Here is a 19291-nt window from a genome sequence, read left to right on the forward strand (position 1 = left end):
TGGACCACAGATTTTTCCTCTTCTAATTCCTAACAAATTAAACAAAAGAATAGGAAAAAAACCACAGAAAGTCACCAAACAAGAAAAAGGGTGCAATTTGATGCTCTAAACATCAAGACATACTGTAGCTAAGGAAAGAAAAGAAGATTCAGCAAACAGAAGATTCAGCCACTGTCTGTGCAGCTCTTTTTCCTACCCCACCACTGAAAAAGAAAAAAGAGCTCTGGGTTGAATAAATCAAGATGATAAAATTCTATAAATTCTTTCTAATACTTCTCCACACTCCTCACAATTTGGAGAAAAGTAAACTAACAGGGTAAATAAGCAGCCTGAAAAAAAATTAGAGAAAACCTCTGGATAGTAGAAGCTTCTGCCTACTAATACTGGTTCTCAGCAGAGGCAGGAAAACTGCCAGGACTGTCCATATTCTTGGGTCCGCACACTGAATATGGTCTGAAGACCAAGGTTTTTCCCTCTAGGAATGGGATAACATTCCCAACAACTAGGCTGAGCGACACTAACAAAACGTGAGAGGAGAGAAACCATCCCTCAATGGGGCTGGAAAAGCCAGTCCTCCAACAAAGTCTGCCCATGGACCCCCCAAGCATGTCCCCTGCCCACCCCAGGCCTTCAGACGACACCAACAAGGAAGGACAGCCATGCTCAGCCCTCAAGGCTTATGTAACATACAGATGCAGCGGCGTGGGTTCCCAAACAATCCACAACCCATCTTCTAAAACTGCACATACCTAACTGTGCAATTTAGCTTTTTCTTGATGACCTGAATCATAGAATCACAGAATTTCAGAACTAACAAGAACCTCAGAAGTTATCAAGCACAATTCCTGAACCACCAAGTCAAGCGCCATGCTCAGCTTGATACTGGAACAGCCATGGGCTTATTGTGAGCTTCCACTTTCCAGCACCCTGCGAGAAAAGTGCCCTACCTATTGACTTTACGAATTCTGTGTCTCTTTGTTATCACGTCCCTTCCCAGCCCACTGAGACATGCTATTATCTGTGGTTCCCTGTGTGCCCATCTCATGTAGTACTCTGCTTTGGGGCTGTGTTCTTCATCTATAAACCAGGAAAACAGATCATTGAGCTTGGTGAATTACCTTTAAAAAGAAGGATAGATCAAGACTAAATTAGCCGTGCCTGAGAACAAGAAGACTTCTTTCTCCTAGGAGGTAAAAACTTAAGCTCTATAACCATTTTACTTAGCCAGTTTTGCTCTAAGGCCTTTTTAGCTTCCTCCCACTTTCCCTTTCTGAATGGATTTGCTAGATAAGTGACCTCAACTTATGTGATGGTGTATAGGCTGGCAATTTCCTTCACAAGGTAAAACCAATCCCTGCAAAGTGGAGTCTTCAAATAAATGAAGTGCCATAATTATGCCCAGCTTTCCTTACTCTTATGTACTTTTTCAAGTTGTAGTTTAGTAGTAGGTGTACATTTCCTTTGTCTGGACATTAGATTTCAGACACCTGCAATGCAAGAAATAAGCCAAAAGGCTCCTGAGCAATTAGGGATGTGGCTAACACAAAGGCATGTTTACTTTCCTTCTAAGGAAGGGACACCTTCAGGGAATTAAATAAGTTTCTTAGAGTTGTGCGTAAAAGAAAGTTGGCTAAATTATCCAGTTCTCTTATCTGATTTTCTTAAAGTGTCTGATTATAGCCAATAAGAAGACAGGTAAGGAAAGGTTGCTCAAGTCACACGAAAAAGCGAAGCTCACTCTCCCAGTGTGTTCTGATTGTGTACGTACACGTACAGGTGGAGACATAGATGCAGATACACAGATACTTAAGAGGATAACAGCACACCAAGAATATAAGAGAATTCTATTGTAATACTTGAGTCATAATTTTTAAACCTTTGAGGGAATCTTTTTTTTAAGAGCTTTATTAGAGTATAACAATGGTGTGTTAGTTTCTGCTTTATAACAAAGTGAATCAGCTCTACATATACATATATCCCCATATCTCCTCCCTCTTGCGTCTCCCTCCCACCCTCCCTATCCCACCCCTCTCCTTTGAGGGAATCTTAAATTTTCCATTTCCCAGTCCCAAAAACCTAAAATTTAAGAAAATGATAATATTTTCAAAACATTTAATACTTTTCACCAAATGAGTTACTTGGCTGATTTAATACCAAGAAAATGCAACTTCTGAGAACCAAAGACTATGACTGGGTCAGATGGGTTTTTGCACCCTTTGGAGATGAGTTCACTTTTGGGTGTAGCAGGTTTAGGAAAATGATTCCACTGCATGCGAACACCACGGAAGACAGAAGACTCTGAGGAAGGCGAGGAGTGAGAGGCACCGAAGGCTGTGGAGCCAAGACCTTGTTGGGGCAGCACAGGGTCCAGGTCACACGCTCCACACGACGCCTTGATGATGCTCTAAAAGAGCTTTTCTAGTGCCACGGCCCAAGGGCGCTGCTTGGTTAGGAACCCTGTCAAGTGCACAAGCTGCACAGCAGCCTTTGCTTCTGCCTTTGAGTCACTGAGCAGAGAGAGATGTGACAGCAGCAAGGCAGCAAGACATGGTTCTCTTCTCATTTTCTGATGAAAAGCCCTATGAACAAGGCCCTTGTCTCCAACATGCTGTTTATTCTTAAAAAACGGCCATACATCTTTTAAAATTAATTTAATCATCTAAAATCATCCATTTCATTTTCATTTGATGTCATTTAATCTTCTTTCACATAATTTCCATCTAAAACCTCATAAAATTTTGAGTTCACATTTTATTGATAAAATGACTTTCCTGAGTTTTTCTAGGTTTTCTCCCATCTCACTGACTGTACATTCTTTAGTTGTAGGGACTATGTTTTAGATCTTCTTTGATTTTCCCAGTACAGTGTGTGAACTAGAGATGATAGTGCCATAAATATTCCTGAATGAACGCGGCATGAAAGGAAATTCCCAAGCTGAGTAAGCCATTTTCTTTTTCCAAAAAGATACCAGGATAGAGTGTTGAACAGAACCCCAAACATAAATACCTGCAGGTACTGCTTTTTTGCATCACTTCCGCCCTGTGATAGCCAGACAGCTTGCAAAATCCATCATTGCTGTACACGATAGGCCAGTCCACTATCTGGGCATTCCCCAACACAAAATTAGTATCTGTTAAAAAAAAAAATAGAAGAAGAAAGGGAAGGAGAAAAGAAAAGGGCATATGAGGCAAGACATTAGTTGAGATTCAATGAGGACATAAATAGTAACCAATCCAGGTATTTTTGTTTCCCTCCAAAGTGGCCCTCTGAGGAATACAGAAGAACAGAGCTTTAGAACTGAATATTTGGAATGCAAATGCTGAGGTTTCTGTACTCCAAAGGAAGCATGCTTAACCAACAAACGTTTTCGGCAGAAATCCAGTGATTTCCATAAGACAGACTCAAGTCCTAATTTTTCATCTCTGTGACATTATGCTGGTAATGTGGAGCCAGAGAAAATCCAAAAGTAATTCCTTCTGGGCTCCATCCAGCACCTTGGCCCTGTCAGTCTTTTGGGCAGAAGCTACAAACTGGCCTTATTCACCCTGATTAACATTTGCTGATCCTTGGAGGAGAAGGCCTTCTTAGAAAGGCAAGGGGACAGCAGGTTGCCTCCTGGAATACACACACCAGAGAGACTTCCTCTCCATAAAGAAGTGACTTAGACCTTCCTAATGCTAGGTCTCCATAGAACCTGATCAAGATGTTGGCAATGCCAAAAACTTTCTTACTGATTTTGAAATCATGGAGCCACAGAAAGCACATTTCAGAGCTCTTTCATGGAGCACCGGCCCACCATTCACTTGTGATGCGGGGATTAAGTAAGCCAGATATGTTGGGCTGTTTAGCGTGTTCTCACCACTTTCCACATTTTTAAAGATCAAAAGTCTTCGATACCTTTTGTGCTCAGGAAATCAAGTGTCCCTCTTTTCCTGTCAAGACCTTAAGCAAATAACATCCAGAACTTAAATATAATCATTATTTTGGCTTGGCTCTCTCCTCTCCACAGAATAATCACCCCTTCCACACCTCCCCCCGACCAAAAAAAGGAATGAAAGAACACACATACAGACCCTTCTTTTGTTGTAAACTGGAGGGGGTTTTGTTTATATATGTACACTATGTGGAGTCGAGTAATGGTGACATGTAATGTCCTCATTTAATTGGGAGGTTAATTTTGTTCTAGTACAGCATTTACAGTTTATGCACAATATGGGTAGCCATCCTTTCCTATCTACGTGGGAAGGAATAGAGGAAGGAGAGGCAGGAGGAATAGCTAAATACCATAATCTACTCTTTTTTCTGACATTTGGTTTGTTTATTAACACTTGCAAACATTCGAAAGCTCTTAGATTTGAGTGGGCAGCTTAGCTGCCACCAGCTCTGAGAAGACTCTCTGCAGTGCTCCAGCTACACAGCGTACCTGGATACCTGTTCCTTTCTGGTGGTCCAAAAGGACAGTCCCTACTTCACTGTGCCCTCACAATCTGCTGCAGCCCCTTCCAGTGTGAGCAATCTTGGTGAAAGGTGATGTCTCTGCTTGGCGGTTTCTGCCACCAGGAAAGCTGACAGCTAAAGGGCCTGTAGCAGTGGCTCCCCACCCCACCAAGAAAGACCTTACCTCAGCCAGACGGACCCCCACGCACCTGAGCCTCTGACAGTGGACACGAGAGGGAACTAGCAGATGGTCACCAGGTGGTGGGGTGCTCATCCACCCCTTCCTGCTGGGAGAGCATGGCTGCATCCCTCACCTAGCCTGCAGATGCCTTCAGGGCCACCTGGGACCCTACGCCTGGCTCCCCAATCTAAGGTGGGTGCTGTGGCTCCTTCATTTCCTACTCAAAATTTCCTTTTACTCCAAGTCGTCAGAGTTCAGCTGTGTACTGGAAGTAAGACTCCTCACTGAGAACCCCTGGGTGTGATGATGTGGGCACTGCTGACCCCATGGGCTACGGCACTTGCAGGCAACCTGAGCCTCATAGGGCCAGAGATTCAGCATCAGATAAAACAACAATATGGGTTCCACGGTCAGAAGTAGCAGAATTAAAATGAAAGAAGAGCTTACTTACTTATTTATTAGCAATGGAAGCTACGCTTACTGTCAGTCTGAGCAGGGGCTTCAACTAGAGGGGTTTATTTTATGAATACGCACAGCTTCAAAGTTCTAATCCCTGGCTAAATTTAGAGAGTGCCTATCACTTCTTATTTGTTCAATTTCTTTCTCTTTGCTGAAGATACACATCTGTGTACATATCTACTGTGATGAGTAATACAGTAAGTTACTCTTAATGTACTCTTGGGAATGCTTTGATATACTGAAAAGGAACAGAAAACAGCACCATCATGAAGTGAATCTGCAAACCTGCTAATCTTATAAATATGCCTTTAGTAAAAATACACAGCCAGTCCTTCCCTCTGTCTCTCCACATATATGCACAAATACTTCAAATTCCCATTGGATACCAAGCACAATGCAAAACCCTAGGATAACCAGCTTGACAAGGTATGGTCCATGTGATTCGGGAACTTACCAGAACAAATAGGCCTGCATACAACTAACGAAACAGGGCATGAAATGCTTAATTCTGTTCGAGGGATTTAAAGGACTGTGTCTCTGAGTGGTCAAAGTGGAAGTTGCTCTCGTCTGGAAGGATGAGTAAAATTCACTTAAACATTTTGAATGCCTAAAATGTACCTACCACAGATGACACAAAAATAGATAGAGAACTGAAAATATGATGCCTGTCTCTGGTAAACATAAGAGGCTGTGGGAAAAACAGAAAATTTCAGGCAGAGGACCCAGCATGAGCAAAGGTCAGGCAGCACAGGACACAGAGCAGACTGGTGTACACACAGGGCAGCCAGGAAGACGAATGAGCAGGAGGTGAGCCTGCAGACTGGACTGCAAAGGGTCTTGAATATCAGGGAGTTCTGACTTTATTCTGGAGACAAGCTAACCCTTCATGCTGGTCTTCTCTCCCTGAAAAAACTCACATTTCTTGAACTGAGTAACTAAGCCTTAAAAGAAGTACAAAATTCACTGAATTATCCCTGAGTTCATATGAAGTCTAGTCAGTTTAACTCTCTCTCTTAAGTTCTTAAGAAGAACTTAAAAAAAAAAACCTAATTAGTATCCTCAGAAAGATTCAAATAACAATATATCCATAAAACAAAAACAAGATGCTGGGTGGGGGTGGGGGTGGGGAAGACCCATAGGAGAACAAATGAACAAGTGAATAAGAGCTCCTGTAAATTGAAAGTGAGTAACAATTAAAAATTCAACATAGGGCTTCCCTGGTGGCGCAGTGGTTGAGAGTCCGCCTGCCGATGCAGGGGACACGGGTTCGTGCCCCGGTCCGGGAAGATCCCACATGCCGCGGAGCGGCTGGGCCTGTGAGCCATGGCTGCTGAGCCTGCGCGTCCGGAGCCTGTGCTCCACAACGGGAGAGGCCACAACAGTGAGAGGCCCGCATCCCGCAAAAAAAAAAAAATTCAACATAAACGTTAGAAGAGAAAATAAAGTCTCACAGAGTACAGAAAGATACATAAAAAAATAAGACACAGAAGATCAATCAAGAAAAACAGCATGCATCCTAATAAGAACAGCAGAAAGAACAACATAAGAATAGGACAGAAGAAATTTTTTTAAATTAAACAATCAAATCTGAGGGTAGAATAACAATATCTTCAGATGTGATCTTCAGATAAGATCTGGGAAATTTATTTCCCATATAGTCTTTCTTAGGAAGTGACTTGAGGATGTGTATCAGCAAAATGAGGGAGTAATACAAGAAAGAAGGCAACACGGGAACTACGAAAAAAAAGTGGCTCCAAATATAGAAAGCAGGGAAGGAAGCAAATAGAAAACATTCAATACAGAATGCTTCAGAGAACAGAAGTTCCAGAGATAAAGGAATAATCTGATAATCTGGAATAATAATCTGGAATAACATAAAAGGTTTAGTAAATGTATATAATTTGGGGGGAAGGAAAGAAAACTAGAAACATCAAAGAAAACAAAAGCTGTGCAGGAAGGGAAACCACATCATACTATATCACATCATTGTCATGTAAACACGTTATTAAATTCCAATTTCTACAACCAAGTCAAAATGGAAAGATCATCCAAAATGAAACTAAATAAGGAAACACAAGCTTTAAATGATACATTAAACAAGATGGACTTAATTGATATTTATAGGACATTGCATCCAAAAACAACAGAATACACTTTCTTCTAAAGTGATCATGGAACATTCTCCAGGATAGATCATATCTTGGGTCACAAATCAAGCCTTGGTAAAATTAAGAAAATTGAAATTGTATCAAGTATCTTTTCTGACCACAACGCTATGAGACTAGATATCAATTACAGGAAAAAAATCTGGAAAAAATACAAATACATGGAGGTTAACCAGGACACTATGTAATAACCAAGAGATCACTGAAGAAATCAAAGAGGAAATCAAAAAATACCTAGAAACAAATGACAATGAAAACACGACGACCCAAAACCTATGGGATGCAGCAAAAGCAGTTCTAAAAGGGAAGTTTACAGCAATAAAATCCTACCTCCAGAAACAAGAACATCTCAAATAAACAACCTAACCTCACACTTAAAGCAATTAGAGAAAGAAGAACAAAGAAACCCCAAGTTAGCAGAAGAAAAGAAATCATAAAGATCAGATCAGGAATAAATGAAAAAGAAATGAAGCAAAAATGAATAAAACTAAAAGCTGGTTCTTTGAGAAGATAAACAAAGTTGATAAACCATTAGCCAGACTCATCAAGAAAAAAAGAAAGAAGACTCAAATCAATAGAATTAGAAATGAAAAAGGAGAAGTAACAACTGACACTGCAGAAATACAAAGGATCATGAGAGATTACTACAAGCAACTCTATGAAAATAAAATGGACAACGTGGAAGAAATGAACAAATTCACAGAAAAGCACAGCCCTCTGAGACTGAACCAGGAAGAAATAGAAAATATGAACAGACCAATCACAAGCACTGAAATTGAGAATGTGAATAAAAATCTTCCAGCAGGCACTTCCCTGTGAGAGGCCCGCGTACTGCAAAAAAAAAAAAAAAATCTTCCAGCAAACAAAAGCCCAGGAACAGATGGCTTCACAGGCAAATTCTATCAAATATTTAGAGAAGAGCTATCACCTATCCTTCTCAAACTCTTCCAAAATATAGCAGAGGGAGGAACACTCCCAAACTCATTCCACAAGGCCAGCATCACCCTGATACCAAAACAAAACAAAGATGTCACAAAGAAAGAAAACTACAGGCCAATGTCACTAATGAACATAGATGCAAATATCCTCAACAAAATACTAGCAAACAGAATCCAACAGCACATTAAAAGATCATACACCATGATCAAGTGGAGTTTATCCCAGAAATGCAAGGATTCTTCAATATATGCAAATTAATCAATGTGATACACCATATTAACAAATTGAAGGAGAAAAACCATGTGATCATCTCAATAGATGCAGAAAAAGCTTTCGACAAAATTCAACACCCATTTATGATAAAAACCCTGCAGAAAGTAGCCACAGAGGGAACTTACCTCAATATAATAGAGGCCATATATGACAAACCCACAGCCAACATAATTCTCAATGGTGAAAAACTGAAAGCATTTCCACTAAGATCAGGAACAAGACAAGGTTGCCCACTCTCACCACTATTAATCAACATAGTTTTGGAAGTTTTAGCCACAGCAATCAGAGAAGAAAAAGAAATAAAAGGAATCCAAATCGGAAAAAAAGAAGTAAAGCTGTCACTGCTTGCAGATGACATGATGCTATACATAGAGAATCCTAAAGACGCTACCAGAAAACTACTAGAGCTAATCAATGAATTTCATCAAGTAGCAGGATACAAAATTAATGCATAGAAATCACTTGCATTCCTATACACTAATGATGAAAAATCTGAAAGAAAATTAAGGAAACAGTCCCATTTACAATTGCAATAAAAAGATTAAAATACCTAGGAATAAACCTACCAAAGGAGGCAAAAGACCTGTATGCAGAAAACTGTAAGACACTGATGAAAGAAATTAAAGATGATACAAACAGATGGAGAGATATACCATGTTCTTGGATTGGAACAATCAACATTGTGAAAATGACTATACTACCAAAGCAATCTACAGATTCAATGCAATCCCTATCAAATTACCAATGGCATTTTTCACAGAACTAGAAGAAAAAATTTCACAATTTATATGGAAACACAAAAGATCCCGAATAGCCAAAGCAATCTTTAGAAAGAAAAACAGAGCTGGAGGAATCAGGCTCCCTGACTTCAGACTATACTACAAAGCTACAGTAATCAAGACAATATGGTACTGATACAAAAACAGAAATATAGATCAATGGAACAGGTTAGAAAGCCCAGAGATAAACCCATGCACACAGGATCACCTTATTTTTGATAAAGGAGGCACAAATATACAATGGAGAAAAGACAGTCTCTTCAATAAGTGGTGCTGGGAAAACTGGACACTTACATGTAAAAGAATGAAAGTAGAACACTCCCTAACACCATACACAAAAATAAACTCAAAATGGATTAAAGACCTAAATGTAAGGCCAGACACTATGAAACTCAGAGGAAAACATAGGCAGAACACTCTATGACATAAATCACAGCAAGATCCTTTTTGACGCACCTCCTAGAGAAATGGAAATAAAAACAAAAATAAACAAATGGCACCTAATTAAATTTAAAAGCTTTTGCATAGTATAGGAAACTATAAACAAGATGAAAGACAACCCTCAGAATGGGAGAAAATATTTCCAAATGAAGCAACTGACAAAGGATTAATCTCCAAAATTTACAAGCAGCTCATGCAGCTCAATATCAAAACAACAAACAAACCAATCCAAAAATGGGCAGAAGACCTAAATGGACATTTTCCAAAGAAGATATACAGATAGCCAACAAACACATGAAAGAATGCTCAACATCACTAATCATTAGAGAAATGCAAATCAAAACTGCAATGAGGTATCACCTCACATCAGTCAGAATGGCCATCAACAAAAAATCTACAAACAATAAATGCTGGAGAGGGTGTGAAGAAAAGGGAACCCTCTTGCACTGTTGGTTGAAATGTAAATTGATACAGCCACTATGGGGAACAGTACAGAGGTTCCCTAAAAAACTAAAAATAGAACTACCATACGACCCAGCAATCCCACTACTGGGCATATACCCTGAGAAAACCATAATTCAAAGAGTCATGTACCACAATGTTCATTGCAGCTCTATTTACAATAGGCAGGACATGGAAGCAACCTAAGTGTCCATCGAAAGATGAATGTATAAAGAAGATTGAGCACATATATACAATGGAACATTACTCAGCCATAAAAAGAAACGAAATTGAGTTATTTGTCATGAGGTGGATGGACGTAGAGTCTGTCATACAGAGTGACGTAAGTCAGAAAGAGAAAAACAAATACTGTGTGCTAACACATATATATGGAATCTAAAAAAAAAAAATGGTTCTGAGGAACCTAGGGGCAGGACAGGAATAAAGGCGCAGACATAGAGAATGGACTTGAGGACACAGGGAGGGGGAAGGGTAAGATGGGATGAAGTGAGAGAGTGGCATGGACATATATACACTACCAAATGTAAAACAGATAGCTAGTGGGAAGCAGCTGCATAGCACAGGGAGATCAGCTCGGTGCTTTGTGACCACTTAGAGGAGTGGGATAGGGAGGGTGGGAGGGAGATGCAAGAGGGAGGGTATATGGTGATATATGTATACGTATAGCTGATTCACTTTGTTATACAGCAGAAACTAACACAACATTGTAAAGCAATTATACTCTAATAAAGATGTCAAAAAGAAAAACATGTCAAAGCATGGAGTATTTAACTATAAGTATCTGAATAACCACATCAATTCTAACACTGCAAAAATACAAATGATAAGCTTAGAGAGAGAAGAGAAAACAATCATGAGATGGTATCTAGAGCTGATACAGTAAAACGAAAGGTATAAACATTTCACTTAAAGCTGCAAAGATAACCAATAAGGGAGTAATATAATTATATTAGGAGGAGGGGTAGGAAGTAGATAAAGTAAGCTAAAAGCTCAAATAAATTAACAGAAGTCAACAGATAATACTTAAAATTGATACATCTGGAAATAGCTATAATGCATGTTATTTAGAGACCTGGCAGAAACTATAAGAAGAAACAGCTAAAATTAGAAAATGTGGCCTCTGGTGAGCAGGATGGGTGAAAGGACAAGGCACAGGATGACTGTTCTTCTTTATAAGCTTTTCAGTTTGATATTTTTAACCATGAACATATACTACTTTGATAAAAATAAGTATATTCTTAATTTTTAATGAATTTAATCAGAAAAGATTAACTTATTGATTAAATTTTTCAGTTACTAAAAAAATTAGAACAGGATATATTTCAAGCTCCAGATATCACTGTAATTTCTCATAAAAGTATTCAGGTAATCTTTTAAAGGTATTGATTGTTCCTCAAGCATTGCCACTGTTCCTGGGGTGCATATTACAGCCTTATCTGGGAAAAACCAAGACCACTAGCATCTTCTTTGACTTTAGAAAGGAAACAAAGAACAGGAAGTGCAGTAGAAATAGAATCATCAGCCTATTGATCATCCACTTAGAGGATTTCTCATCATAGAATAAAATTCCAAGAGTGTCCTTTCATTGCTAACCCAAGCAAGAAATTATAGCTTCCAAATAGCAAGACTCCTTTCTCACAATGTGATAGAAGGGCTAAGAACTCCCTTTTTTTTTTTTTTTTTTTTTTTTTTTTTTGCGGTACGCGGGCCTCTCACTTTTGTGGCCTCTCCCGTTGCGGAGCACAGGCTCCGGACGCACAGGCTCAGCGGCCATGGCTCACGGGCCCAGACGCTCCACGGCATGTGGGATCTTCCCGGACCAGGGCACGAACCCGTGTCCCCTGCATCGGCAGGCGGACTCTCAACCACTGCGCCACCAGGGAAGCCCTCCCTCTTTTGAATTAGAGTTTTCTCTGGATATATACATGTACCTCAATGTTCACAGCAGCACTATTTATAATAGCCAAGACACGGAAGCAACCTAAGTGTCCACTGACAGATGAATGGATAAAGAAGATGTGGTGTATACACACACACACACACACACACACACACAGAGGAATATTACTTAGTTATAAAAAAAAGAATGAAATAATGCCATTGCAGCAACATGGATGGACCTAGAGATTATCATACTAAGTGAGGTAAGTCAGACAGAAAAAGACAAATATCATATGATATCACTTATATGTAGAATCTCAAATATGATACAAATGAACTTATTTACAAAACAGAAACAGACTCATAGACATAGAAAACAAACTTATGGGAACCAAAGGGAAAAGATGGGAGGGAGGGATAAATTAGGAGTTTGGGATTAACTGATACAAACTACTATATATAAAGTACATAAACAAGGTCCTTCTGTACAGCACAGAGGACTATATTCCAACTATCCTGTAATAAACTATAATGGAAAGGAATATGAAAAATTATATTTATATATGTATGTATAACTGAATCACTTTGCTGTACACCAGAAACTAACACAATATTGTAAATTAACTATTCTTCAATTGAACAAACGAACAAATAAATTAAACAATATGCCTTGGGAGAAAACAAAAGAATTCCCTCTTTATCCAAGGACTTGGAGTGAATGAAGGAAAGAATCTGGTTCCAGTCACAAACCCATTTCCTTCTAATACCAGAGAACCGAAGCATTTAGAAATTCTTCCCCATTCCCCATTCCATCCCTAGCACACGCATGTGTACCCTGCTCTGGTTGGCTGGAAAAGGGCATATTCTGGATTCTCTTCAATTTATAAGATATAAATAAGTAACCTATAAATTACATTCCAGAGCACAATCTCTGGATTTGTAAACTGAGGGCTACCCATACAAATACCATAACATCACATATCATCAAGAATTAAGGGGTTCTACATAGTTGATATTCCAGGTATTGATGAGAATTGGTACCATTCACTGAAATTTACTCTGTGCCAGGCTCTGTACTAAGTACTTTATCATATACCAAAGTGTTTTTTTTTAACCTTTACAACAATCTTTGTGAGGTGGTATTACTTTATTGAATGAAGTGTCATGGACTTTATCATTTTACTCATGAAAAAACTCTCTAAGGACATAGTTACAGCAGGGTACAGTTGGGATTTGAACCTGGTCTATCTGACTTCAAAATCCATACTTTTAATCATTATATTACATAGTCTCCTTCTTATTCCATTAAGTACTAAGATCAGACCATTTCTATGAAAATCTTTGCAACACATTAGATTTATGTGCCTTCCTATAAAAATGCTAAGTATAATGAGACCTTTAATTGATGAGTTACCATTACCATTATTGTCATCATATATTATGATTCTTCCTTGTAATATACATTGATGCCCCCAGGAAATACTGACGTGGGTGGAATGAATTGTTCCTCCTCTAAATGCCTGGGTTCTCCTATCTATCTTTCCAATGTTTCGTCTCTCCTCTCTCTTGTAAACTATCACCTCTTACTTCTTAAAATTTAGTGTGCCAACCTATTTCTAGAGTAGTCCTCCTTCCACACATGATAGAAGAGGAGGAAGGACAGGAGAGGAGGAAGAGAGGGGAGATGTTGTGTCTGGATCTCCATCTGAGACTGAGGGGTGGGAGAAACCACCACACTGGTGACTCAAAGGTGCTGGCCCTGTCAGCACTCCTGAGCCTCCCTCAGCTCCCATGGGGTCTGGAAAGGATCCAGAAGGTTCCAACTGTCCCACTGCTGCTGTAGTTGCCTAAGCAGATGGTTATCAGAGTGGAGTGGGGTGACCATGTAGACAAATGCTGCATGTCAAACTGCCCAAGCCTAAGATCAATTTGAGGGTTCAGGAAACTATCAGGGCCAGTGAGAGCCTCGATTAGGTCAAGTTACATATACACATACACACACACACACGCACACAGAGAAAGAGAATATATGCTGAGTTGGGGCAGAGCACCAAGTTCTGTTCAATCCAAAGAACAGAACATAAGTTCACCAACTGCAGACTTGAGCCCCACAGATCAACTGGTCACCCAGCGACCAGTAGACCAGGGGCCATTGCCAGTGATCCAAAGAAATAGTGGGGGAAAATAAGGCCTTGCATCTGGGGATCTGAGGTCCCAGAGGTGACGCACGTGCCTGCCTCCACCACACATACCATATGGAGAGAAGCATATGGGGTGGGTAGAATCGGCATCTGAACACAAACCGAGTTGCTCCAAAAGACTACCTAAACTGGAAGAGCTTGAGATACTAACTGGGAGGTTCAGAGTCCCCCCATTAACTAATTTCCCCTTGCTGGTCAGTGGGGTGGGAGCTTGTGAGGGAGAGATAAGATCTGTTAAATAAAATAAAGAAGTGGACCTAGGTGGGTCTGAGTCAATTTGCCATCATTCCTCCAGAAGTGTATCTGTCATAAGAATAGACAGGCTCAGAAAGTGGGAATCTCCTGAAAAAAGTGCATAAATTCTGGTGCAAGGACTCCATGACAGCAACTTTGTTGAGCCAAGGCTCCTTAATTCCTCCAGGCAGCTGGCTATATTCCTGCTGGTTAAGAATGCCAACTAAGAGGGCTCTAGTGAAGTGACACAGATCTTCTAGCCAAATGGAGTGACGTGCATTCCACATCCAACCATAAATGACTCAGATTATTTACTATTTCCAAACTCAGTAAATGAAAACTTATTTTGAAGCCAAGCAAAACAATTGGGAAAGTAACCCACTGCATGGACAAAATATCAAAAAAAAAATGTAATCTCCTAAGACTGCATCAGAATTGGCCAGATCTGGGGAATTCCCTGGTGGTCCAGTGGTTAGGACTCCATGCTGTCACTGTTGAGGGCCCAGGTTCAATCCCTGGTCAGGAAACTAAAATCCCACGAGCCACAGGCCATGGCCAAAAAAAAAAAAAAACAACTCAAAAACAAACAAAAAGAATTGGCCAGATCTGGATCTCAAAGATTTGAAGATTTTAAACTGAGAAATGTTAGGATATCTAACATTCTTCATCTATGAAGACAGCATCATCACCACCAAGATCACATGCATTAATACTCATCTATCAGGTGGGCAGGCACCAGTATTAACACATTTTTATAGATCTTGTAAGAGGGTTTAGAAAATCAAAGGAACTCTTCCTACGTCAAACATCTAATAGAGCAGGTACTGTCTCACATCTAACACTGTATTAGTCAAGGCTACTCAGAGAAACAGAACCAATAGGAGGTATAAATAGACATATAGAGAGAGAGAGACAGAGACAGAAAGACAGACAGAGATTATAAGGAATTGGTGCATGTGGAGGCTGACAAGTCCCAAAGTCTATAGTTGGCAAGTTGGAGACCCTAGAGAGCCAACGGTATAGTTCCAGTTCGAGTCCGAAGGCCTGAGAACCCAGAGAATTGATGGTATAAGTTCCAGTCTGAAAGCTGGCAGGCTCAAGACCAAGGAAGAGCCAATGTTTCAGTTCAAACCCAAAGGCAAGAAAAAAAAAAAACCAATGTCCCAGCTCAAAAGCAGTAAGGCAGGAGGAATTCCCTCTTATTTGGGAGTGGGTCAGACTTTTGTTCTATTCGGGCCTTCAACTGATTGGATGAGGCCCACCCACATTAGGGAGAGCAATCTGCTTTCCTCAGTCCACTCATTTAAATGCTAAACTCATCTAAAAACACCCTCACAGAAACACCCACAATAATGTTTAACCAAATATCTGGGCATCCCGTGGCCCAGTTAAGTTGACACATAAAATTAACCATCACAAGCACCAAAGCCAATGTTCTTAACTATATGACATTCTGCAATAATCTTTAACAGAATCAGCAGAACCAGAGCTCACAAATTCTGAGATGCCTTCAGAGTCCTTGGTAGTACTCTGGGACTCTAGGTTAGGCAGAATACAGTAACTCTATAAAGCTCTACTTTAGTAAAGGGCTTTTATGAAGGCAACATGTATCCTTCCACACCTGGGCATTTCGCTATAAAGAAATGTTGTAATGAATACTTTCGACCCCTTTCTCCCTCCCCCTCACTTATACCTCCCTAAGTAGAGTCATCAAGCTATCAGTAGGCATATCAAGAGCAAGAGGTGTCCACTCTGTGTGTCTTGGCCTCTCAAACTAGCCTGAGCCCCAGTGTGGTGGGAGAAGAGAGGGAGGGCTTGAGTTACTTGTCTCCTTATGACACCCAGAACCTACTTGTGACAGGCCCTGCCAGCCCACTGCTGTCAGCTTCTTGGCCTAGGTGTAGGTCAGTAACTCACAGCCTAGAAGCCAACGCCTAGGCTTGAGGAAGGAGACAGATAGCATTGCTGTGTTCTCTAATCTAGTTTAACAGTAAAAAAAGCTGATGCTGTATTTTGACCTTCATCTGGCTCCTTCAGCCAGTCTCCAGTGAGGATAAAATGGGCTCTAACACATGAACAAGCAGCAAACGTCTAATACCCCAAAGGGTACTGAGAGAGCATCTGCTCTCCTGCCTCCTGGCACTACTGAATCACACTGGTGAGAGTCTTCACAAAATTCCTACAGAAAAAGAGACAATACAATCCCTTCTAGAACACTACTAGTGCTTTGTCAGAACTTTTCACTTTCTCTCTTCTTTTTTTAAAAATGTTTTTTAGAAAGGCCAGCCCCTTACATGTCTCAGGCCCTTGACTCAATGGTAGCTGGTGCAGTCAAAGCATCACTATAGGACTTCCCTGGTGGCACAGTGGTTAAGAATCCGCCTGCCAATGCAGGGGACACAGGTTTGAGCCCTGGTCCGGGAAGATCCCGCATGCTGCAGAGCAACTAAGCCCATGCACCACAACTACTGAGCCTGCTCTCTAGAGCCCACAAGCCACAACTACTGAGCCCATGTGCCACAACTACAGAAGCCCGCACCTAGAGCCCGTGCTCCGCAACAAGAGAAGCCACCGCAATGAGAAGCCCACACTGCAACGAAGAGTAGCCCCAGCTCGCCACAACTAGAGAGAGCCCGCGCTCAGCAAGGAAGACCCAACGCAGCCAAAAATAAATAAATAAAATTAATTTATAAAAAAAAAGCATCACTATAAACAGTTGAGATTATACTGGTAGCCCCCAATAAACTGTGCCTCCCTGCATTCACGCTTTTCTTTTGTCCCTTTAAATCTATGTGGGTCTGTGACATGCTCCAATCAACAGACTGCAGTAGAATGGATGTCACTCCAATCCCATAAGCATTAAGGTCCAGCAGCTTCTGCTTCTGTACTCTTGGGAGTACTGAGCTGCCATGTGAGAAGTCCAGCTAGTGGTAGGCCATATGGAGACTCTACAAGCAGAGGCCACCCAGTGAGAAAAAGGCCCTGAGATGACATGGAGAAGCACCAAGGAACCGAGTCAACAAAGAAAGTTAGTGGAAGAATGAGGGGTAAGAGCCACCTTTTTAATCCACCCCCCCCCCAGCTATTCCCTAGGTTCCCAGAGCACCATGTGAAAGTAACAATGGGGACAATGACAAGTTGGGTTCTAGTGGCAGTGTTGGCCCTGATGAGCTGTGTGGGTTAGTCACTTCAGCTCTGTGAGTCTCGATGGGGGCAAACTAGAAGATCTCCATGCTTCTGGCAGTAATAAAATCTGATGCCCTAAGTAACTGGGTTCATAACAAAGAACGAGTAAGAAGACACCTCTGCAACCTGGCAAGCTTCACACCCATGTGGAGTAATCAACCAGCCCTCACCTTGAAATATCACGTCTCCAAACGCTGGACTCTGTAGAGCCTGGGTCACTTTAAAAATAGCAGAAACACCTTCTAAACTCGACTCAGTGGGATGTGATACTCACATTTCAGGTGAACCATGCTGTATCCGGCTTTTGCTCAGTGGAATTGTTTGGATTTGGAGACAGGATGTGATGTACAGTATTAATGTAAAAATGTACTGTATTGTCAAGGGATTCTACAGTAGCAATAAATCACATATTGGTGGGTCCATTTATATACACAGAAAACGCCTAAATCTGTCTTTGGAATCAATAAAATTCAGGTAAGATATATACTCTTGACATATACATACATATCTTGTGTGTGTGTGTGTGTGTGTGTGTGTGTATACACACATATACAGTTTTTTCAGGTAGAATGTGTAACTTCCAATCAGCCAGTGGCCCATCTGAAGCACTAAGCCTGCCTCCAAATTCATATTTTCTGAATTGATCAAGTCTCTTCCACATTGTTCAGTAAAACATGGGGGTTCAACCTGGCTGCCCTTGCTTGAGGAAGGAGACATAATTTATTCATTGGCTCTCATCTGAAAGTTCCCGTTGGCTCCAGGCCTTTGATGCAAATTAACCAGATTCTACAGTCTCCCTCTGATGCCTTTTTACTCCCTGAGGGTCTTTAGCTGTCAGACTGCACGCAATTAAATATGTCTTCCTAAATTCAACCGTTCTCAGCCCACACACCAGTTTTCCTCCAGTTAGTAGAATAAAACAAAGATTCTCTAAACATTTGAAAGATTCCCCTGCCCCAAGCATGTAAAGTTTCTCTGGAGGATGGAGTATGAGCCAAACCACACTGCGGCAGTCAGATGTGTCAAAATCATCCCAAACCTACCATTTGCCCATAAAGCATAACACAGAGATATTCTAAAAAGAAATTATTAGAAAATTGTTTTTCATCATAATTACCACAAATAACAAAGGAGAAACTAACTAAAGCAATGACTTAGAAAAGTGACTCAGTTTGGGCAATTACACAGATAGAAGCTACACTCAGCGAGTCGTTCACACAACTTTATTGTTCCCTGCCAACACCGATTATTTAGAGGGCTACAGTAAATATTTCACAATACGCTTCTAATAACTTGGGATATTTTTCTTAGAAGAGAACACATTTTCATGACACTTTCAATGTTATAGATTTACTAAGGATATCAGCGCTCTTACAAAAAGCAGGTTTGAGTAAAAATATATATTTTTTTCTTTTAGAACTATAGAAGACTGACTGAGATAAATGATGAGGACAATAGGTATGTATATAAGCACTAGACAAAGACCAGGAAACAACAATTTTATTTACCTGAACCTAAATAAAATCCATACCAGAAATTAATTTTTATAAAAACAAAAAACACCTAACCAAATGTAGGACTCTTAGCATATTTGCCAATTGTTAGTCCCTTTCCTATACTTATCCAATGAATCAACTAATTAAAAAAAAAACA

The 19291-nt window shown here is 40.4% G+C and overlaps 1 protein-coding gene and 1 non-coding gene across 3 annotated transcripts in view; one reads left to right on the forward strand and one right to left on the reverse strand.

Moving 5' to 3' along the window:
* The window catches only part of KCNH1 (potassium voltage-gated channel subfamily H member 1), a 420384-nt gene that overhangs the window by 387346 nt on the left and 13747 nt on the right, over positions 1 to 19291 (reverse strand). For both annotated transcript variants that reach the window (XM_060088399.1, XM_060088398.1), the window contains exon 2: positions 3007 to 3130. In XM_060088399.1, coding sequence (XP_059944382.1) covers positions 3007 to 3130 — 124 coding nt within the window. The remainder of the gene's footprint in view (positions 1 to 3006; positions 3131 to 19291) is intronic.
* TRNAD-GUC (transfer RNA aspartic acid (anticodon GUC)) lies at positions 14907 to 14979 on the forward strand. Its single transcript has one exon. It is a non-coding gene; the product is annotated as a tRNA-Asp (tRNA).

The sequence above is a fragment of the Mesoplodon densirostris genome, chromosome 2 (assembly GCF_025265405.1).
Source record: "Mesoplodon densirostris isolate mMesDen1 chromosome 2, mMesDen1 primary haplotype, whole genome shotgun sequence".
NCBI classification, from domain to species: Eukaryota; Metazoa; Chordata; class Mammalia; order Artiodactyla; family Ziphiidae; genus Mesoplodon; species Mesoplodon densirostris.